The sequence below is a fragment of the Phyllostomus hastatus genome, unplaced genomic scaffold (genome assembly GCF_019186645.2).
Source record: "Phyllostomus hastatus isolate PE091 unplaced genomic scaffold, TTU_PhHast_1.1 phas_contig_150, whole genome shotgun sequence".
Classification (NCBI taxonomy): Eukaryota; Metazoa; Chordata; class Mammalia; order Chiroptera; family Phyllostomidae; genus Phyllostomus; species Phyllostomus hastatus.
In genome coordinates, this window is record NW_025333611.1 from 39669833 (window position 1) to 39693299 (window position 23467).

Sequence of the window (23467 nt, forward strand, 5' to 3'; positions counted from 1 at the left end):
ATAAAAAACTTGAGGCTTACAGAGGTGTGGTCACCTACCAAAACCCATTAGCCGATGCTGGAGTGAAAATAGACAGTATTAAAATTCACTCCTGGAACAGGTGTGCAGAATGGAGTCGGAAAGCAGGAAAGGCAAAAAGGAAACAGGGAGCGGAGAGACAGAGTGGTGGGGAGAGGGTGCGACAGGGAGGGACACAGAAGGGGCAGCTGAGGAGGAGGCGAGAGGAGGGAAGGCGAGGGGGTCAGGGCAGCGTCAGGGGGCACAGCTCCGACTCCACACTGAGCTTGTCTCCCCAGCCCCACCCATCCTCTGTGACATGAGTATGAGTGACAAAGAGGTCCCACCCCTTCTCCATTGGAGCCCTGAGCCAGTCAGCCCTCCTGGCCCTATATGTCCAGGGCAGGCAGGGCAGGTCCTCACAGTGGGCTGACAACGAGGATTTTTGTTCTGCAGTTGAGAAGATGCCCCCACTCAATAGGAGCAAGGAAATACTCTGCTCCAGCTACTTGCTGGCATCCACCTGCGACAGAAGAGACCCTGGAAACAGGGCCTGCCTGCAGCCTCCTTCCCCTGGGTTTCCTCCTCAAGCGAGCCATGGAGGTCAGGGCTGCTATTACCTGCAGCCCAAAGCATCCTGACTGAGCCACAGCCTGAACCACCCCTGGACATGTTTCAGGAGCCACCTGGCCCCAGGCCGGTGCTGGAGAACTGCTTCCAGGTGCATTTGCTACTGTCGCTGCCCAGATCTGCCTCCTGTACCTGTCAGCATCCTTGGGAAAACCCTCTGTCACAGCTTCTGTTTTTCACATTAACAACCAATGAGTTCTTCAACTCTCCGGACACCAACCAATTCTGACACCAACAGAGTGTCCATCCTACAATCCAACTTAACCTGACACTAATGACCTGGCTTTAGCACAGGACCCCGCAGTCCCACAGGTCTGCCCCACTGCAAATGCCAGTCATAAGGACCAGATCCCAGGACACCTCTGCCCAACCCTGTGACAAAGTCAGGGTTTCCCACAACCCCATCTTCAGGTTCAGTATTCTGGTAGAAGGCTTCGGAAGACTCAGGAAAACACTTTACTCACAATCACTATCAAAAGGCCACAACTCGGGAACAGCCACGTGGAGGAGATACCTGGGCAAAGGCCCAGGGTGGGTGTGCAGAGCATCCACACCCTCTGCAAGCACCACCTGCCCGGCACCTGGGTGTGTTCATTGGCCTGGGAGCTCTCCAAGCCCTGGTGTTTTGGGGGTTCATGATGATTCCAATACATGGACATGAAATCTTGACCACGGGTGATTAAATTCATCTCCTCCCTGAAGGCTGGAGGTGAACAGGTGGGGCTGAAAGCTTCAGCCCTCTAACCAAGGCCTGGTCTTGCCAGCAATCAGCCCCCATCCTGAAGCTACTGAGGGGCCCTCCGCCACCTTGTCTCCTGAGAGTACAGGAGATGCTCGATCACTCCACAGGTGTCAGCAGTTTCTGAAGGTGTGTGCCAGGATCCAGGGACCGAGACCCGAGGATCTTTATTTTTTATTACATGCACCTTCCATTCTCAGTCCATGGGGCTGGGTCAGGGGGCCCATCTGCCTCCAGGGGCAAATGTGCGGCGAGGTCTGGCCAGTCAGGGCGTCTTGACCACCAACGCCAGCAGATGGCTCAGGGCCGTGACACAAACCAATGAGCCTCAGACCACGGGTCACAGAATCCTGCTCTCCTGCTGCACCCTCTAGCCTCTGAGAGAACAGAATGTGCTCCCCGGCCCTGCTGGAGGCCCCCTTGCACCCACACTTGGGGTGTGGGTGCCCACCGAGGATGAGCCTGCCCGAGGATGAGCCTGCCCGAGGATGAGCAAAGGTGACTGAGAAGACAGTATCGTTAGAGGGGATGAGAGGAGGCCCAGCTCTGGGGGGTCATTTGACCTTCTAGATTCTCTTGTGCTTGGGGTTAGCCCAACCCTAGACTTTTCATAACTGACCAAGTGAATTCTCCCCCACAGCAGGTTTGACATCTGATACTTGCAGCTAAGCCTTCCCCATTTGGGACACACCGCCCTGTGCCCGCAGGGCCACCAGTGCTGCAGGGTGCTCCCCAACAGCCCTCTTCCCTCAAACCCCCACCCCAACTCTTCCTTTACTCTCTGAGTCGGGCCCCCTCGGTCAGGAGGAGCTCTCTCTTTTTAGCCCAGGCCTAATTTGGGAGTCTTTTAAAATAAGCGGTATGGGGGCAAATTCAGGAAGCCAAGACAGCTAGAGCCCAGGCATGGGGCTGTGCTCAGACGCAAATAACAGGAAATCATTCGCATCGCTGCGTCAACACAGAAGAGTGGGAGAAAGCAGAAGGCACAAACACGGGCTCCTTCCCCTTGCTCCGCCACCACCCTGAGTGTGTGGGCAGGAGGAAGAAGATGTGGCAACAGCAAACCATCCCCCCCGGTGCATGGTCCAAAAACCCATCGCGGTTGGAGTGTGCCCTGAGAGTAGAAATTTTTAATTCTTTGCTTACATATTCCAAGTACCTAGAACTGCTGCTCAATAAACATATATTGAATGAATGAGTGGGTGCATGTGTGGGTGGGCAGATGGATGGATGGATGTGTGGGTGGATGTGAGAAGGGAGCAGGGAAGGATGGATGGGTGGAGAGATAGGTGGGAGGGAAGATGGGCGGGTGGATGGGCGGGTGGATGCCTGTACAGAGAAGTTGAGCTTCACCTTCTAAAGCCCCTACAGTGGAGTCGGGCAAGAGAGAAGGGACTAGAATACCTACTGAGATCCGTTGCAGCCTCTGCCACCCATCACCCATGTGAGCACCCAGGCTCCTGGGATTTCCATGGGACTTCATCCTCCACAGGTAAGGTCTCCTGGGAGATTTCTCCTTCTGTATGTCTGAGGAGATCTGGATAACCCCATCTCAAACTTTCTTAGGAGATGCTTACCCAGCACAGGACATACGCTGTGCTGGGGAGATATATTCTTCACCTTTCTATAATGTGTCCTGGGGGAAAATGCTTGGCAGGAATGAGATTCGATTGTGACTGCAGAGAGGATAATGAGCTGGCCTCCTCTGCCTTTAATAACGACATTAAAACCCAAGCTCGTGCACTTTGGGACTCAGGATTTCTTTAAGCACACTGCCAGCATCCCTAGCTCACACACGACAGTAAAGTGAGGCTTATCTCCAGCAAAGTTGCACACCGTCAACAGACCAGGTTTATGTCTGTTTTTTTCCCCAAGGGATGGAGACAGAATCATTAAATGTACAGAAAATTTCACTGAGGGTGACCTCAAGCACACCCCATTTCTACCAGCCTGATACCCCACAGCACCCCAATCTCCCTACCCTTGGCTTCCCTGCCACAACCCACCACTTCTAATAGGGTCCTCAGTGGTCTTTTGATGGATCATTAAAGATACCTTTTTCTGATTGTAAAGAGAACACTTTTTGAAACCACACGAAAAAAGGAAGTAAAAACAATCATCCATAATCCCCCCAATAAACCAAACTATTTTTACATTGTTAGAACATTGTTAGTTCTCTACCAGGCTTTGTTCACACACACACAGTCACTCTACCTGGTGACAACCAGGGTTTTATTTTGTATTCTGTGGCTGCAGTTAACAGCACATCCCAAGCACTCCTCACGTTGCTATGGCTTGCGTGCTATATTAATAGCTGCATAATCATCTTCAAAGTTGTTGTGCTATAATTTTCTTAACAAATAAATGAATTTGTTTTCCACTTCTTTTTTGCCCCTGGAGCTAACACTGCAATAAACATCCTCATGTGCAGAGTTTTATTTTTCTTGTGTCAAATGTTGTTTTGAAAGGCACAGGAAGGCTGGTGTCAGCTCTGGGCCGGCAGCTTGCATTGACTGGCTTCACCTGGATCCCTGAGGAGCTGGGCAGAGCAAAGCTGCTGGGCCGGTCATGTCAGCCTCTTGGCCAACCACAGATGAACTGGAAGCACATGATCCTCCAGCTGGATGACAGATCTGAAGAGAGCAGCTGGAAACCCCTCACTCTGCATGTGGAAGAAACCACAGCACTCACCTGGCAGGACATGGGATCAGGCAGCATGCACAGCTGCCCAGTCTCCTTTGCCCACTGAGCTGTAGGCTCTTGGGGGCTATTCTCCCTGCACCAGCTGCTCCAGGACAGGCCAACAGACCAGGTTCCCTGTGTTTCTAGGACTGAGGTGTGGGCAACTGACTCAAACTAAACAGGTCAGGTGCTTTCTTCCCAGAGAGATGCAATGCTGACTTAGCCCAATAGCAGTGCCCTGCTGGACCCACCCCTATCCCACCTGCCCAGGTCCCTAGAGCCTCGAGGGGGCTGTCCCTACAAAGCCCAGCCTGCCACCTTGCCTTCCCCTGGGTGAGCTGTCCGCAGCCTTCCAAGAGTCTCTTCTGCCCATGTCTCTCCTGCCTGTGAGTGGTGGACTCTCCCATATACAGCCAGGCCCCCTGGCAGAGGGGCTCTGGGTGCCCAGGGACCACTGCTCCAGGTCAGCCTGAGGGCCAGCAGTCAGACAAGGGGGCTGGCCTGCCCAGGCCAGCTCACCCCAGCTGGCGTCTCCCCTCCGTTCTTTCTGCTCAGCCATTCATCACTTTGACCAAACAAATCTTGACAAAGGACCAGGCAATGACTTCGATCCTGCTAAAAAGCAGCCACCCCGGCAGCCTTTGCCCACTCAGCATCAGCCCCAGGCCCCGCCGAATTCCTGGACAGAGCCTCTGGCTTCTTGAGCTGTTCCAAGTATCAAGAAATCCAAGCATGGTCTGAATCCTCAGCCCAGGACCCACTGGTGGCGTGAAATGAGTGAGGGTCTGGAAACCAGCTGGGCTGGGCTCCCGAGTCAGCACCGCCGCTCGCCACTCACTAGCGGGGGCAAGCTCAGTGCAAAGAGCTCACTTTGCTGAGCTTCAGGTTTGCCACCTGCAAGACGGTTGCAGTAATTCCCATGCCTGAGGGCCCTCAGGAGAATTAAATTCCCTTCCCCAGACCATGACAAGTTCCAAATCCCAGATGTTTTGTGTCTCAGCACTCCTCTCGCTGCAGGGGGTCTCACTCTACCTCACCGATGTGGCCCCCAGCCCTGAGCTCAGAGGACTGCCAGTGTCCTGCCCCCTCTCTCCCAACCCACTGCCCTAAGGCCACACCCCTAGTGCAGGGGGCAGGGCAGGTGCTTCCTTCCTCTAGCAGATCAAGAGAGTAGCCTTGGCCACTTCCATTTTCTGAGGTTCCTGGCAGCTAAAAATGATGAGTAACTGTTTGCACAACAACACTACAATGCAACGTACAGTGGCAGGCAAAGGCAGGCTTACAGCTGTTCATATGGAAAAGTATGTGATGCAAGAATAAATCCTGTGCTTCCCGTACTTACAACTATAAACCTTCGGCCTGCCCCTGTTTTCATGTTCCTGACAAGATAATTGCAGAACTCTTCACATTTTCTGGTGAACTCTGAGTGGGGAAGTCCAGGGCAGCACGCAGCAGGGCGGCCATTGGCTCCTTGTGATCTGCTGGGGCTGGGGCTGTGCCCTCAAAGTCAGAGACCTTCAGAAACAAAGACCTAATCAAACCCAATGCAGCACCTTCACTGGGTCCCATTCCAAGCAGATGGCAGGTTTCAGATGTTTGGAAACATTTGAATGGGGCGGGGTTGTTTTATGGAATTACTATTCATTGTCTTTGTCATGGTAACAAAGAATGGCCCAAAGGGTCATGAAAGAGTTCACAAAAGAGCATTTCAAATGACACAGAATGGGCAAAGCATCTGTGGCCTGAGTGGCAAGGGAAGTGTTCCCCTGTGCTGTTGTTTTGGCTTTTCCTTACACTTGAAGTTCTTCGTTAGGGAAAGCTAGACATTGTGGATCATGCATTTTCTAAGTAAGGTGCTATTACTTGTGCCCCTGCTGCCTGTGTGGGTAGGGTGCTGGCCAGCCTGAGTGTCCACCCACTCAGGATGGCCTGTTCTGGGTGACGCCTGTGGAGGGTGGTGAGGCAGTCCTCACCCAGGCTGTCACCAGGACCCTCATGGTCTCTGTACCTCCTATAGGGAGTCACAAGGACATGGGGTGACTGTGGGAAGGGTAGCCTCCAGGCACCAGCCATCTGGTCTGCATTTGTCAGAGCTGGAGAGAGAGAGGTCAGCAGGTTCACTCTGCAGATGGAAACTGACCCCAGAGGGGACACGACATGACCTTGATGTTGCCCAGTTGACATGTGGCCAAGCAGGAATTTGAACCAGTGGCTTTGTGGTAAAGCACTTTCTGAAAAAGAAAAACAAGGGGTGTGGCGGGGGGGGGGAGGCAGGGGGCAGAGGCGGGGGGGGGGCAGAGAGAGAGTGTGTGTAAGCAAGACCTGATTCATAGTGTCTGCCAATTTCTGTGGTGTAAATATTATCCTATCCCCACTGTGACCAATTTCCAAGTATCGAGAGTTTGATGAATGGCTTGTAAAACTCCTAAATATTTAACAATCAGCACCATTGATTTGAAACCGGTCTCTGAAGGCCCTACTCAGTTCTCTGTCCGCATGTCCCACTTGGGTCTTTTGCGCATCACTTTTACAATTGTGCCCCATCTGTGTTCCACCTATTACTATTAAATATTTTCCTCTAAGACACCTCACTTTTCAAAGACAGGTGACATTACTACCATTGAAAGTAAAATCACCTGCTATAAAGTAGAAGGTAATATTAAAATGAATATTCAATTATTAAAATAAAAATGTTCTTTGCACTTCCTAAAATGCCCTTTCTGTGTGATGGTGCTGGTGATTCAGAAATGATCTGGGTCTGGGGACCCAGGGCCTGTCCCTCTCTGCCTGTCCTCGGTAAAGGCCATCATGTGAAAGGGCCTGTCACTGGGCCCTTTGAAAGGAGGGGACAGGAAATCAGATATGAATGTGAAGACGTGGGGGTGGTGTTCAGAAACATCTGTGGTACGATCCCAGTGTCTGTCAGGACTTGGGGTCCACGAGGAAGACACTCGGGGCAGCCTCTTCAGGACAGCCTGCCCTGTGGGGACTGCACTGGGTTCCTGCCACCACTCCCCACTCTGCTACACTTTGGGGTGGGCTGTGTTAATAAGCGGCAGCAGCAGCAGCGCTGGGGGCATCCAATATGGACCAAGACCTTCAAGGGATAGAGCCCCAGGGTGGAAACAGGGAAGAGAGGTTCAGACAGGGTTGTGGGAAGATAGTGCTGATATCTACCCAAACCAAGCACCTGCCCTCTCATTTAACCATTCTGCTCCAGACCACATGCTCTCAGCGAGGACTCCCCATCCACCAAAGGACAGAGTCTTCATGACAGTCCATTTGTAACAGCCCCACCTGGAAATCAATACAAATATATTTCCCATCCACAGGAAAAAGACAAATCCCCATTAGAATACTATACAGCCAAGAAAAAGCCAAAAGCTACAGGTACCTGCAAAGAAGAATCTCACAGACATAATATTAAGGAAAAGAAACTATGGGGGAGGAGGGTGGGTAGAGGTGGAAGAGGATATAAGAGGGATAGGTGGTGATGAAAAAATACAATAAAAAATTAACTATTAAAAAAAAGAAACCAGACCAAAGAATACACACTCTGTGATTCTGTTTCCGTGAAGTTCAAGAACAGGCAAACTCCTCTATCATTACAGAAATCAGAATATTGGGGCGCTAGTGATTGAGAAGTGTAGGGATGCTTCCAGGGGTGCTGGACATGTTCTCCACTTTGATCTAGTGGGTGCTACCAAAAACTTATTAATGATTAAATATAAGAAAAAGATATTTTTTAAAAATACCATAGGCTGGGTGAAGAGTGTGGGAAATAGAATGACATCTGAACCAACACAGTTCAGTAGCTAAAAAGTGCACGTACACTAAACAATAGCGCACATTTTGCAACAACACAAAAGATACACTTCAAGCACATTACAATGGTTGCCTGTGGGTTAGGAATGGGAGTGAAGGGCAGTGAAAAAAGGGAGCACAACATGTAAATAATAAGGCAAAGGCCTCGCTCGGACTAAAGGGGACCATGTGCCATTTAAGCAAGGAAAGGGACAGAAGGAACAGGAGGAGAAGGGGAGGAAGCGCGAGGCTCTGCCCCACACGCTGAGGTTTCCAACATCACCCAGGGAGCCCAACGGGGGCTCTGATACCCGAAGACACGCAGGTGTTTCTCAGTGCGCTTCAGCCGCAGCGCCCCCTTCAGGCCCCGGGAGTGTCAGCATTGCTCCCCGAGGACTCAGGTGTGCTCCTGAGGGAGGGAAGCCCCTACCAGGGAGCGGAGCTGAGATGCTGGTCCTGGCCCTAGCCCCAGAACTCTGCAGAGAGGCAGATTTCTGCTGGGGACCTGGGGTTTCTTATGGGCTTGGAGTTGGAAGCAGAGGGAGGGTAGGGTCCCGTGTGCTGGAGTTAGACAAATGGCCCACAGAGAGGACAGGCCAGTAGGCAGTCTCTCCCGTGCATCCTCCACGGCCTGGGATCGCTTATGCTTGTATTTACTTAAGACTTTTAATGCCCTCACTTTTTTTCAATTAAATAAGTGTTTTAAAAGGTAGTTTTGTCCAAAGTGTTGGCCTGGATGTGGAGAAATTGAAACCGTTGTGTTCTGTTGGTGGGAATGTGAAATGGTGCGGCCACCATGGAAAATGAACTATCCTGTGATCTAGCACTCCCACTTCTGTGTATTTACACCAAAAATTTGAATCAGTGTCTCAAAGAGGTATTTGTACACCCATGTTTGTAGCATTCGCAAGAGCCCAAGGTGGAAGCAAGTCAAGTGCTCATCAATGGATGGATAAACAAAAACGTGGTATAGACATACAATGGGATGTATTTATCCTTAAGGGGGGAGAAAATCTGCTTGCTACAACGTGGATGAAGCTGGGGGACATTATGCCAAGTGGAATGGGCCAGATACAGAAGGACAAATATTGCAGGATTCCACTTACATGACATACCTGGAGTAGTGAAATTCATAGACACAGAAAATAGAATGGTGGACTGAGGGATGGGGATGGGAAGTTGTTTCATGCTTACAGAGTGTTAGCTTTACCAGATGAAGCGTTCTGGAGATGGTGGCAAGGAAGCTTGTACACCTATGTAAATGTGCTTAATGCCACTGAACTGTGCACTTGAAAATGGTGAAGATGGTGAATTTTATGTTGTATGTACTTTGCCACAATTTTTAAAGGTAGCTTTGTATCACTACCATAAATGAAAAACCTCTAGACCTGAAGACAAGGTCCCCATCAGACTAAAGCTAATGCCACCCTCGGTGCAGCCTGGTGCTAACGCTGCCCTCAGTGCTGGTGCCGTGTAGGCTGTGCCTGGAGCCCTCATCCCCCTTTGTTCACTGGAAGACTGGCAAGTGCCAAAGAAGGGTTAGAAGTGTTTCAGAGCCAACTGTCTCTTTGACAAATTGAGGGGGCCAGAAGAGAGCTTCAAAGAGACCCACCTTCTCCCCACAGGGTGGATCTCCATAGACATTTCTCATGCTAGGGGACACAAACATGCCACACTTCCATAGACCCTTATAAGGACAAGGGAGTAGGGGGCATGAGGTGTCAGACAGGGGCAGCCAGAGCATGCCATGTGAGAGGAGGCTGTCTGGGCAGGAACCCCAGGTCTCAGGTGCCTGAGTCTGGGTACCTTGTCCCAAGGCCTCTTCGCTGTGTGAAGAGGGTCCAGCTGCATCAGGGCCAGAGCAGAGTCCTCTGTAAGTGCTGGGTTCTGGGAGGGAGCCTGGTTACTTTGGTCTAGGGGCTGTATTTCCTGGAGGCAAGTAAATAAAATCCAGTCTCAGAAAGCAGGGGAGACTAGACAGACGATGATGGAGGTGGAGGCTGAGAGGGTGAAAGAGAAGAAATTGGAGGGAGAAATTGTGAAAGATGACACCAAGAAAGCACCAGCAGACGACTTATTGTTTTAACCCGCATTCCCTCTATACCTTTTCCCGAAAACAGCACCGTAATTCTCTGCATATTTGGCTAAACCAGGCTGACTCCACCCCCTCACTGCAGGAGGCAGGAGATGCAGGCCCAGACACCTGTAAGCAATAATGAGGACACAGCCCAATATCCTATAAGCTCCTAAATTCAGCCTCACCTGAAATATGCTTCCCCTTCGTTTATGCCTTAGAAGGGTGCACAGACGAACTGACACGGTATGTGGGTGTCTGCATTTCGGGGGGGAGGGTGGAATTGAAGGCGGGGAGGTGGTGTCTTACCACCATCTCCCAGTTGTCTGGGTCCTCCGGAGGTTTCATCTAGTCTGCAGAGGTCCTTCCTAACCACTCGGGGGTCCTCACAGTTCTAGGCTAGTAGGTCCCCGATAATCTTATTTACAGAGAACGCCCCCCACCATGATGTCACTTAAATGACTTAAAATTGACCAGTTGACATTAAATTTCGGACATTTCATTTTAAAATTAACTGTAAAGTTTTAGCTTTTCTCTTCTGTATTCTCGTCTCCAACTTTCCCACCGGCACCTGAAAAGCTCCTAGGCTTCAAGCCCCGTTCCCATCACTCCCGACGGACAAACGCGACCCAGCGCGGGGCGAGGGAGGGTGCCCGGCCAGCTCCAGCCGTCGTGTGGGTTGGTAGGAGTGGGCCCGGCCTCGGCGCAGGCGCGCGGGGAGGGGCTGCGCCGAGGCGTGCGCGCTCCGCTCGGCCGGCGGTGGCGGGGCGGTGGCGAGCGCGTGCCAGGGGCGGCCGGCGGGGGGGCGGGGTTTTGTGCTCCGCGCACTTTCCTCTGAGCACGTCCCACTCCCGCGTCCCGCGAGGCACCCCCAATTCGTCGGTTCTGGTCCCGGGGATGGAAGGAGCCCGCCTCTACAGCCCTGCAGGAACCCCGAGTGGGCGGGCACGCGCAGCCTGACCCGCCGTCCTCGCCGAGCGGCCCATGCGCGCGTCCCCGCGGGCGGGCCGCGGACGTGAGGACGTCGAACGGCCGCGCCTGTGCGCCGTTGCTCGGGTCCGCGCCAGTCGCGCGCGCGCGCGCGCTCCCGCAGCTGCGCCGGCCGCGCCCGCCCCGCCTCTCGGCGCCGGCCCGGGAGCCTGGTCCGCGACCGGCGGCGGCGGCCAGAGGGACGATGAGCGGCGCGACGCGAGCGGGCCCAGCCCGGCTCGCCGCGCTCGCGCTGCTGACCTGCAGCCTGTGGCCGGCGCGGGCGGACAATGCGAGCCAGGAGTACTACACGGCGCTCATCAACGTGACAGTGCAGGAGCCCGGCCGCGGCGCCCCACTCACGTTCCGCATTGACCGCGGGCGGTACGGGCTCGACTCGCCCAAGGCCGAGGTCCGCGGCCAGGTGCTGGCCCCGCTGCCCATCCACGGAGGTGAGTGCCGGGCGGGGGCGACCCGGGCGCGCGGTGGGCTGGGGTCCCCACCCCACGCCGCCGCCGCCCCCCCCCGCCCTCCGCACAGTTCGGCCGTCGGCGGGGGCTGAGGTCTCGGTCGGCTGAGGTCTCGGTCGTGCGCAGCCCGGCCTGCTCGAGGCTGGGAAGGGGGCTCCGAGCGCGGCGGGACTCTCCTGTTCGTCTCACGACTCGGGGCGCGTTCCTGTGCGGGCAGAAGGCTTGTTTGTGGGAGGGCACTGGACCGCGAGTTTGCAGGGATGGATCAGACAAAGGAGGCTGTGCAGGAGCGCAAAATTCAGTCGCGGGGGTTGGTCCTCAGCGGCCCGAGTCGCCGGCTCAACGCTGCATTGCATCTCAAAGGATGAGGCCCTTTCTTCGCGGAGAAACGTGCGGTTTTTCTTAAGTGGCAAGTGGGGGCGGGGGAATGGAAGAGGAAAATGGGCATCTTCCCTGTTGCTTTTGGCTCCTGTTCTGTCCCAGTAGTTTTACTTCAATTTGACGCCTGGAAATCTCAGAGAATCTGATAGCCAAGTCTTCAGGTCACGGATGCTGACAAAGGGGAAATAGGTAAAATTTTCAAGAATGGTCTTTGAAGCCATTTAGCTTATCCTCTACTAAACATAACCATGGGCTCTGTTTAATTATCTGGTATAAAACATATGTTTGAAGAAATTACTGTTCATGTTTTAAAGGAAACTCTTCCACACTGTGGAGTATGATTGTTTGTTTGTTTGTTTTTTGGCCCACTGTGAACTTGTTGGAGAATGTCTGCTGTCTTTCCCACCTGCAGTGTTGCCCTGAGAAAGCTCACAGAGAGGGGGTTTGAGCGGCTCTTCTGTTAAGGAGACCTAAAGTGGGCAGCCTGAGGGAGGTGGTGGTGTCGGTGTCTGTGCTCTGACACCGGAGAGCAGGCCCGTCTGAGGACTCTGCTGGCATGCCACCGAGCCAGGTTGTTTTGTTCTTTGGAGGCGGTGGACTGGCTGAGGAAAAAAGAATCACCTGAGGCTCTTAACTTTATTCTGTCCCCAATTTAGACTGGCCTTTTAAAAGTCTTCTTTTACACAAATAATCAGGTGCTAAAGGTGCGTTTCTCATCTCTGCTTTGTTAAAAACAGCCTTCCCCACTTGCCCACGGAAACAACTTTGGTCTTTGGTTCATTCTGTAAATATTTGCGGGCCTGGTCTGTGCCAGTCACTGTGATTGGGACACACAGTATTGCCACACTGTGGCACTAACAATGGTCGCCTGTGTTCTGGTGCGGATGAGAACCATGCGGGTCACGTGGTCGGTAGGAAGAGGAAGAGAGCCTCGCTGTCCCGAAGCAAGAGTGGGCCCTGGGCAGTGTGTTGAAATCTGCTGTCTGGGCCTTGGTTTCCTAGGCCCCAGATCCATGACCATCACTTTAGTCGGGGGTGTCAAACTCATTGTTACTGGGGGCCACATCAGCCTCATGGTTGCCTTCAGTGGGCCGAAATAATTTTAGGACTGTATAAATGGAACTACTCCTTAACATTTAAGGAGTTGAAATTACATTTGGCCCTTTGAAGGCAACCACGAGGCTGATGTGGCCCCCAGTTACAATGAGTTTGACACCCCTGCTTTCGATTCTGGCCTCCAAAGTGCTGAACTGCGTGTTGCTTACCTGTCACCCAAACACAAGCCCCCCCCCCGCCCCGCCCCGGAGGAAGCTTGTTTACAGTGTATGGATCGGAAGGGCCCGGGAGCCGAAGTGCGCTGAGGTGTAGGTGAAGGTGGCTCCTGTCACTGGGGGGCAGCTGTGTGGGGCTCAGGGTTGGGTTGTGTGGCAGGTTAACCGTGTGCCACGAGGAAAGTAATTCATCTGCCAAATGCAATGATGAGATATTTACCTCACAAGGCTGTTGAGAGGCTTCCGTGGCTCCTGTGTTTTGAAAATAGGGGTCTTGTTACCAGAGATGAGTCTCTGAACAGGTGGGCTTTTAGGTGCTGGGGCAGGGTGTGAAGACTGAGTCTGGGGACAGTCCCTCCAAGTGTCTGCTCGTCCTCTCTTCAATGTGCTGGGGGCTCGTTTTGTGTTTGCACAGGCGTTTGCTCCAGGTTTTCTCCTGATGCTTGATGGGACCCTGCAGTGGTTTGGGTCTGGTGTTGTGCTGAGGGGTCTGCACACAGAGGGTTTCTCTGTCCAGCAAATACGAGTTGAAATCCTACTGGGTGCCAGGCACCATCTACAGGGCACCAGGGTGAGGGAGAGGCGACAGCAGTGAACAAAACAGATAAAGATCTCCCCTTCCTGAAGCTCACATTCTGGTTGGGGTCTTGTAAGTCAGTTTGCCTGTAGATTGTTCTAGACCTACAGGTTTACATGAAATCCAAGACATTTTGCAGCATTTGCAGTAGGAACTTACAAATGTATTTCAAAAATAAGAATGGTGGTAGGAATCTGTTAAAATTATGTTGAAGAAAATGGCTTGTATCAATATTTCAATTTTAAAAAATGGGTTAAGATTGGAATAATGTTTGGGTGTTTCAGGTTACGATATTCTTGATTTAGTGAGTTTCACATTTTTATGCTTTTAGAAAAAATACTACATTTCTTGGCACCTTTATGCTTCTATAATGTTGCATTGAAAACCCTTACCATCTTTACTGAGGACTCATTGTGTGTAGACACTAAATAAAGTGATGGTCCAATTGCAAAAACAAAATGCTTGAGACATTTCCTGGCAAAACAAACAATCAGACAAAAAATACAGCTGTGGTCAATGCATGTGAAATTAATGAAAAGTCATTTGGGGCTTTCTGGTAAAAAGGAACGTGCTGACAGAATAGTTGTACAGTTTTCCTAGAGCTTAACGTAATGATGACTCACTCAGCTCTCTGACTTGGTTGGTGGAGTTAGAAGTGGTCTTGCTACATGGCCGCTGTCAGTTCAGGGAGTGAGCATTCATGAGCAGGGTTCATTCGTCCTGTGCCTTCACAGGGTAGATGGGCATTTTTTTCCTGAGGTGCTGTGGCATGTAAAAGTACATTTTGCAAACTGTTACACTTAAGAAAATACTGCATGAACAAGTGTACTTTGAAAATATCTTTTTTGTCATTAAATAGAATGTGTCTGCAGACAGAGATTCACTTGTTGGATGCTAACAAATTGAATGTTGTAACTGGCAGAGAATTCACATTTAGAAATGGACTTTTGAAGGAGCCTGGCTCGTGTGTATGTGCTGACTGCAGTTTTTGCAAAGGGTGAGCTGAGAAGGAGAAACAATGGGAAGCGGCTAGCATCATTTCTGCTGTGGAGCAGACGCGGTAAATGTGCTTTCTGTGCTCACACACTGACTTTTTGTTCCAGCCTGAGTGGGGGCTGGGAGAGAAGCGGGCCCTGTGTTGATGATGTCATTATGTATGCAGATGCGCTGGTGGGAAGGATTTGGTGTCAGCCACTTTTTGCTTTGCATCAAAATTTTCAGAATTGGATCTTACTGGGTTATAGAACAATTTTACCAAATGGTAGACATTTTTTTGTCATCTTGCTGACTGTAGGGATTTTTTTTAAATAATCTTAGGTTTTTATGTTTTAAAAGTGATTCTGTTGGATGCACTCCTTATACTTGAACTTCGTTTTTAAAATTCTCACAAAGGGTGAAGGAGATGGCTGTGGAAATGAGACCGTGGGTGAAAGCGGTCACGTAATGTCAGGCTTACAGTGGCACATGCAGGCGCTACTGGATGTAGCTAGAGATTTCAAAATATTTAGAGAAAAAATAGGGATGATCCTGGGAGCAGAGAGCCTAAGAGAAAAGAGAATTCAGAAGGAGCTGGAGAAAACCAAATTTTTACATAAATCAAATAACCAAGAAGATAGAAGAGATATATACAATAAATTATGTTACAACTTAGTGTTTTTACATATTATATTTTTCCTTTGCCCCTGGATGATCCATTAGCATATAAATATTTGAATGTTTTTTTAAAAATGTTTGACCTCCCCTCCAAATAGCCATCCTCCTACCATCCGATCTCTTTGTTTCCCTGGGTGGCAGAGCTTCTTACAAATGCTGTCTGTATTTGCTGCCCTTAATTTTCCCTCCCGCCATTACCCTTCACGTCATGGAGGTCTTTACTGTGCCGGTGACTTTGCTCCAGACCTGGCCCGTTCAACAGCAGGGTCCCTCGGGCCTCGGGCCTGCAGGATGGGGCCAGGACTGAGGAAGACTTTCTCAGGAATGGTACGTGGTCTTGAACTTGGGTAAAGGAAAAAAGTCACCTGCATCGAAGGGCACTGGGAGATGGTCTCGGCTCTGTGTCACAGGACAGAGCCTGTGCGCTCAGACGACTCGCCCAGGCCAGTCGTGCTTGCGTGGGGGCCGTGGGGGCGCTGGTCCCCCTTCACGGAGGCCAAGCACACCGCAGTTCGTGTTTTGTCCTGAACATGAGTTTTAAGAGGTGAACAACTTCCAGAGTGTTGGTTTGGATACTGTTAGGAAAGGGAAGTCCTTCCTCTGAAGGAAGGTTGGATCGGAGGACTTCTGAGATCCTTCCACCTTCCCAACGTGTGCGAAGTCGTAGAACAAGCCTGTTAAACAGACCTGCCAGAATAGGCCTGTGACAGGGGGCAGTGTGTTGTCATTCCAATCCCAGATACACACACACACACACACACACACACACACACATAGTGAACACACACAGGTCAACACTTTCAGAATTTGTTTTGTGAGATAATCTGCATGTTCTGTGTCCAATCTTCGTCTTTTCTGGATCTGAACTGTGATAGTCGACAGTCCCTTTGAGGCAGTCACAGTCTCCATGCCATGAAGGCACTCACTGCCCTCAGAGAGGAGTCTGGCTGCGCCCGCAGCCCTATCTGTGTTGGGGCATGCGTGTGTCATCCTCAGGGCTGGTTCTTTTAAGCAGAACCATCTTGACTTATTTACAAAACGAAATTCAGCTTTTGGGACCATCACCATTTGTCTTATCTTCTTTGGGGCATTTTACTCACTAGACATTCATTATTTTCCATAAGTTGTTGTAAGGATAGCTTTCTTGGGGGCAGTTTTGAATAAAACAAAGGGAACCCTTCAAATATGAGATGAAATAAATTTAGAAATATGTAATGAGCACCCCCTCGGGGCTTGTGTCTGGGCCAGTCCTGTGGCGTGTGGAGAAGACACGCCGTTTGACCCCTGCCTGGCAGAGCATCGGCCCCTGGCCGAGGACGGCTGCCCTGCCTGGGTGGCTCGAGGACCTGCTGTGGCAGAAGTTAGGGCGCTGTCTTCACCTCGCCGGGGGAGTCTGCTCCGAAGCTGGGCTGTGCGAACGCCAGCGGCAGTGGGTGGGGGGGTCGTAGGTTGGGGCTGTTTTCAAGCTATAGAGTTGAGTGGTTGTAATAGGAGCCTCTGTGGCCTGCGTGCCTGAAATAAACTTTATTGTCTGGCCCTTTAAGAAAATATTTGACAATCCCTGTTCTAAAGGTTCCTGTATACCTCTGTTTTTCCCATTGAAAACTATGTTATGGATTTATGGATGAGAATCTGATTCCTGCCTAATTAAATTGTCCCACCCTTCGAGGTCCTAGAAGGAGAGAGAGTGTCTTTGTTTCAGCTGAGCAGCTAGGGCTGCGCCCGACTCTCGCCTGACACTGGCAGGCCCCTGGGACCTGCGATGCCCGTGCACCCTCCTTGGCGAGCTCTGGTGCCGACCCTGGTGGCGGGCGTTGTGGGGCAGGGCTTGGTGGGCAGAGGACTCCGGGGGCCCTGTTACTGTGCCCCATCACGAATGGCATGGAGGCCAGAGAAGAATCTGTTTGGACTTGGCGGTCTAGAAAGATTTCATTGAAAATGTGGAATTGGAGGTCGAACTTGATTAGTTCTCCCTCGGTCGTAACGGAATAGCAGGCACCAGTTTGCCTCCCCCCTCGAGTGACTGGAAAACCTGGCAGAGTGATGAGACTGCAGTTTCAGAAATAGGTCAGCAAACAGCACCGGACAGTGGTCGCCTAGAGAAAAGAGATAAACAGAGCCCTAGCCGGGCACCTGGGGACTCTCCAAGTGGCCATGCTGAGGGTCAGGGGTAGGGGGGCAGGGGGAGGAGGCAAAGCCCCCAAGAATCTGGTGGTCTTCCCGCACTGCTGAGGCCCAGGCAGGTGGAGATGGGGTGGAGGGAAAGTGCCAGAGAGGAGGGGCTGCACAGAGAGCGAGCTCCGGAGAACAGCCGTGGGTTCCCTCCGACTGCCCTGTGTGTTTGGTGAATGGCTGTCGTCAGTTAGTGGGGGAGTTCACACAACACTGGGAGCCGTTCACTTTCTCACTGATCGATCAGCATCAGTGGGAGAGACTTGCTAATGCGTGGCCCCAGAGAACAGCTGCTCCCGGACCCACCAACAGGAGCAAACCGGGAAGGGATCAGATGGAGTTGGTCCAGAACAAAGCCCAACAATAGTATTTGAAGGAATACAACCAAATCTAGCTCCCAGAAATGTAAAATTCAAGACAAAGTTCCAACCAAAAGTTAAGAAAGAGGAAAATGTGACCCATAACAATACAAAAACCAATCAGTAGAAGCAGGCGTAGAAATGGAACCGGTGATGGAATTGCAGATAAGGACGTTAGAACAGCTATTATAAATATGTTCATTTTACATAACAAGGTAAAAAAAAGACATGAACACGATGAGGAGAGAAATAGATACAAAAAGGCCTCCCATCTGACGTGGAGCAGTGACGTCGGGCAAACCTGGAGCAGTGGTGGTGTGGGGTCTGTCCTGACAGAGAGGAGGGAGAGGGTGGGCCCGGAGGAGGGCGCGTCCTGTGTGGTGCTCTCGGCTCACCTCGGGTAGTGGCGGGGTGGCAGGTCTGGGTGCACACTGCGTGCCCAGTGTGGTGCCAGGTGTTGTACGTGGGTCAGCTCTTACCTGCCGCAGGTTGTGTTAGAGCCTCATTCTGTGGAAGGAATTTAAGGCACTTGTGTTTCTCACTTGGTGCCTCTTTTCTTTATAGCACTTCACATGATTGGAAATTACTGTATGTCTATTTCGTTTGTTTCTGAGAGCAGGGATTTTGACTTTCTGTCCACTCTCGTATGCTGGATGCTTGGCGTGATACCTGGGGCATAGGAAGTAGCCCCGGGTACCTGGTGTTGGACCGACTCAGTTGTGGGAGGCGACCCACCAGCCACCTGGCCTCGGGGTTCTGTGGATCTGGGACTCCATGGTGGCCTGACGGCAGCCCCTGCCTGGAGCCACCCCTGGCACCACTGTTCCAGCGGAGCGTCAGGAAAGCTGCGTCTTTGCTACAAAGTCCAATGTAAAGTGACTGGGTGGGGACTATGGTAGGTTTGCTCACTGTGGGCAAGGATGCAGAAATAGAACCCGTTGTTACAGTGATTGGATCATGGATGACATTTCCCATTGTCTTTTATCTCTATTTGGTAATTGTTAATGTTCAGTGTAAAACTTTTGTAGGGATTAAGTCACACTCTCTAAATGGAACATGTCTCTACAGATTGATTTTTCCTGAAGTTTATTCTCCAGCTTCAAGCAGTGGTTAGAATGACTGGACACTGGATGGTACAATACTGGGAATATGTTGAAAAGGGCATGATTTTCCCTCATAAGAAAAGAAGAACTTTGAGACCAGGAACAGTTGGTCCAAATATGAAGAAGCTAGAAGGTGGCATGGCTTTGTGTAGTTAGCAGATCCTAGGGAGGGAGATGGAGTCCTAGCGCAAGACTCAGCTTTTCTGTGATATTTTTATGATGATATTAGCACTTTCATTGGTTCTGTTGGTTTTCAGTGTTTGAAATCAATCCGTAGTTAAAACATAGAAGACTCCTGGCTGGTGTGGCCCAGTGGACTGAGCGCCAGTCTGAACCAAAGTGTTGCCGGTTCAATTCCCAGTCAGGGCACATGCCTGAGTTGCAGGCCAGGTCCCCAGGAGGGGGCATGTGAGAGGCAACCACACATCGATATTTCTTTCCCTCTCTTTCTCCTTCCCTTCCCTTTTCTCTAAAGATAAATAAATAAAATCTTTAAAAAAGACATGGAAGACTTACAGTTACAGAACAGAAGGTAGATGTTATCAACCTTAAGAATATACAAAGGTAAGCAGATGACAAAAGGGGAGAAACGGAAGAAGAGAAGAGACATTGAGGACTGGTGAGGACCAGTCTCTTCATCTCGTAGGGTGAGGATGCAAGAGCTAGTCTCTGGTTGCAGAAACTATAAAGGTTTAAGCACAGAGGAAAATAATGAAATGATAAAATCAGGAGGGCGGGAAGATGAGGGAGTGTAAGACAGAAAAACCCTAATTGGCAATAGCATAAATCCATAGGTAATGCCTGAAGCTGACAAATCAGGAAATAATGGCTGTGAGCATTGTTAGAACAGATGGAGGGTATCCATCAGAGGAACTAAAAACAGAGTTGAGGTGGTTGCCCCAGGGACGGGGGCGCTGGGGTGACTGGGGCAGGTATGCTTCATCACATGCCACTGGATGAACTTGTCCTTCCTACCCGTGTGTTCGCTGAGGTTCCCACTCCTTGCCCTGCGTGCACCGCAGGTGAGTTCTTCTCCCTGGCTTTTTCCCTCTGAAGGAGCTCCAGCACCAGCAGCACACTGTGGGGTGTAGGGTTCTGTGGACACCGAGCACGGTCTCAGGAGACCTGCTTAGGTCAGCACCCACAGGCTGCAGAACCTGGAACTGCCACTGTTGAATGGACCAGTGGTGCTTCACGCACAGGTCTAAGTCCACGGATCCTAACACTGTTTCAGCAGCCGCTGCATCGCCTGGCTCCCCGCCTCCCCCCTGCTGCGCTCGGGAGTGCGGCCAGTCAGCAGTCACTGAGGGGCCAGGAGGGGCCCTGTGTCGCGGCCCCCGTCAGACAAATGAGCTCTGTCACCTGCTCCTGGCTTCTCACTTCTCCCCTTCTCTGAGATGGATGCCAAGATTGTTCGTGGCAATCACTCTTTTTTTCCTTCACCCTGCATCATACGCCCTTGGCAGAAGCTCAGCCCTGGACGAACCAGGTACCGTTCATTCATCTCCTCCATGCTTCCTGTCTCCAAGCAGCTGAATGTTGCAGGAGGAAGTCTTCGAACCCAGCTGATGGAGGTTTGAGATCAGAAAATTTAAGCAAAAACAAATGGGCACTTAACAATGATCAGTAGTCCAGTATTTTCTTGTAAAGAAACAAGACCAGTGTCTGAGACAGCACTGTTTTTTTCTGTCTCCTCGAGCCCCCAGCACCACGTCCTCCCTCTTCACTCTCAGTCTTGTTCTCCCCTCGAGCTCCAGGTGCACACGTTCAGCTGCACACTGGCCACCTCTGACCTTAGAGTCTCGAGGGCATCTCTGATAAGCCTCAAATGGAGTCGGGTGTTTTGGTTTTGGTTTTGTCTTCTGCCCTGCTGCTGCTGCTCCCCAGGGGTCTCCATCTCCGGAAGTGACACTTCTGTTACGTAAACAGATTTAGGCATCCTCCTTGCTGCTTTCCCTCACGGTTCGCATGTAATCTGTGCTGCACAGTCCACCTCCAGATGCATCATCTTTCCTCTGCTTGCCGTCTGCTCTCCTGAGCTCTCAGTGTGAGCAATTGCCCTCTCTGACTCTTGCTGGTCTCTCTGCTGCTTCTCTCCGTGTCTGTCAGTCTTTTCTCCCCACAGGAGACAGGTAACCTTGAAGCTGCAGCCCATCACATCAATGGGTGCACGGCCGAGCTCCAGCCTCTCCTTCCCTTGGGCATCCGTCTCTCTTGCTGCTCACAGTGTGGGAGCTGTTCCAGCCCTCCTGGGCTCCTAGTGTCTCTAGGTTTTCCTTACTGTTGTGTACTTTCCGGCAGGCATCCCACTCCCCTTCACTCCCAGTACCCCCGCCTCCCAGGATTTGCTGCGCTGATGGGCTCTTACTGTTCTGTGTCATGGCCAGTTAAAGGGGCAGAGTGGGCGCAGGAGAGGAATTACAGAATCTCAGGACTTGGTGGTTATTGGCGACTGATCACAGGTGTAGCCCCCACTGAGGCCTCAGCGTTCGCATCTCATGAGCCTACAGCCTGAGCTAGAACAGACTATGACAGCCTTGCCACACTCATCTCTGGAAAACAGCATGTTATAGAAAGTTTGTCTTGCGCTTGGGGAAGAAATGGCTTCAGTATCTGCAGACAGTATACTTCCTGGTCTGAAGTTCTCTAGCCCTTCAGCTTTGCGGACGGGTTTCTTTTGGCCGTCTTTAAGGATGTGGCATTGTCAGCCTCAGGATGTGTTTGTCTATTCATATCCCAATTTGAAGGGTGAAGAGGGTTTAGCAGAGCCCCACAAAAACCCCTCTCGGCCAGGGGTGTCAGAATGTGGCTGTTTGCGAACAGGCTCTTTGCAGAGGTGAGCAGTTAAGATGAAATCATGCCCGTTTAAGGTGGGCCCTAAATCCAGTGACTGGCAACTGTACAAGGAGAGGAGGGGCACACACAGAGAAACAGGCCTGGAAAAACAGGACAAAGACATGGGCTTCGTGCTGCTGTGGCCGGGGAGCTCCGAGCCGCTAGTACCCGCCAGAAGCTGGGTGAGAACTCGGAGTGCTTCTGCCTTGGAACGTCCCGACGGAGTCAGCCCTGCTGACACGTGGATTCAACTTCTGCCCCCAAGTTTGCGGTCATTACGGATACAAAGAGGAACCCAAAGTTGAGCCCACCACGGCAGTGCGGTTTCATCAGTGCAGCGGGGAAAGAGTGGAGCTGCGTCCCTGTCCTCTGGACACCTGCCCGCAGTGCCCGGGCCGTGCCGGCGGCCTGCGCAGACCCCCACCAAGCCCACCCCCATTGCAGAGTCTTGTCTTCTCATGGAGGCTGCCCTGAGCCCCCGATTTCACTGGGTTCGCCTGTTCACTCAGCCTTTCAAGATGCTTTTCAACTCCTGAGTTCTCGTCCATAGCTTCACTCTCTCCAGCAGCTTTGCCGCCCACTGTCGAATGAGCAGCGTTCTGTGTCTTCATCTAAGTCAGTGGCTCTTCCTCCTCGGGGTTCTGGGTTCGCTTGAGACTTCGATGAAAGTTTGTGGAGCTTTCTGCTGAAAAATATATATTTATGTAGACATACACAAAACTTCAGCAGGGTTATTAGGAGGGTTATTAGGATACCTCTTGAAGCCCCAAGTGGCCCACGGGCCCAGAGTTGAGAATCACTGCTCTCAGTTACTGATGACAGTGTGAGTGAACCCGCCTAGCAGTGTGTTGCCGAACCCTTGGGATGGTCGGCATCGCTCCTTTAATCAGCACTTGGGTGGGGGAGGTGCATGCCACTGAGTTTTCTCATTTATGTTATTGACTTCGCATTTAATGCATAATTTTTGTCTTATGATGTCATAAAAGACATAACCAAGTGCTCTGATGGAAAAAATAGATATTTTGTTTACTCAGTCACTGATTTGCTAGTCCATGAGCTATGACAAGGAAGGAGTTAAAGTCCATCTTTTTGGCTTTGCCATGGTGTGTTCGTTCTCTGTTGCCGTTGTGACTGGCCACCATGGACGGGGTGGCTCACAGCAATGCAGATGTGCCCTGGCCTGGTGGCTGAGTTGGTTGGAGTGTCATCCCCTCCACCAAGGGATTGCATGTTTGATCCTCGGTCAGGACGTGTACGGGACACAACTGAGCAGCCTCCCCCACCCCCCCCATCCTCCTGTCTCCCTTCTTCTCTCTCCAAAATCCATAAACACACCCTTGGGTGAGCATTTTTTTAAAAAGCGAGAAGTCCAACATGAGTCTCACGGTGCTAAAGTCAGGACATTAGCAAGACTGCGCCTCTTCTGAAGGCTCCAAGAGAGAATCCACTTCCTTGCTTTCTGCAGCCGTTAGAGGCTGCCTGCGTTCCTTGGCTCATGGCCACTTCTCTGTCTTCCAGACCAGCTTCGAGGCACCTCCAGATCACTCTCTGACTCAACTTCCGCCACTCTGATCCACATTTAAGAGATTGGCCCCAACTACCTAGTCTAGGGTCTCCTCTTTATTTTTTTATTTATTTTTAATCCTTACCCAAGAATATGCTTATTGATATGAGAGAGAGGGAGAGAGAGAGAGAGAGAGAGAGAGAGGGAGAGAGGGAGGGAGAGAGAGGGAGAGAGAGGGAGAGAGAGG

General features: G+C 51.4%; 1 protein-coding gene across 4 annotated transcripts in view; it reads left to right on the top strand.

Moving 5' to 3' along the window:
* Positions 1-10741: 10741 nt before the first annotated feature.
* The window catches only part of RNF130 (ring finger protein 130), a 106267-nt gene continuing 93541 nt past the window's right edge, over positions 10742-23467 (top strand). The window contains exon 1 of one of the 4 annotated variants that reach the window (XM_045828919.1): positions 10742-11347. In XM_045828919.1, coding sequence (XP_045684875.1) covers positions 11101-11347 — 247 coding nt within the window. In that variant the 5' untranslated portion in view covers positions 10742-11100. The remainder of the gene's footprint in view (positions 11348-23467) is intronic. The other 3 variants (XM_045828909.1, XM_045828929.1, XM_045828899.1) reach the window with 3 other exon arrangements.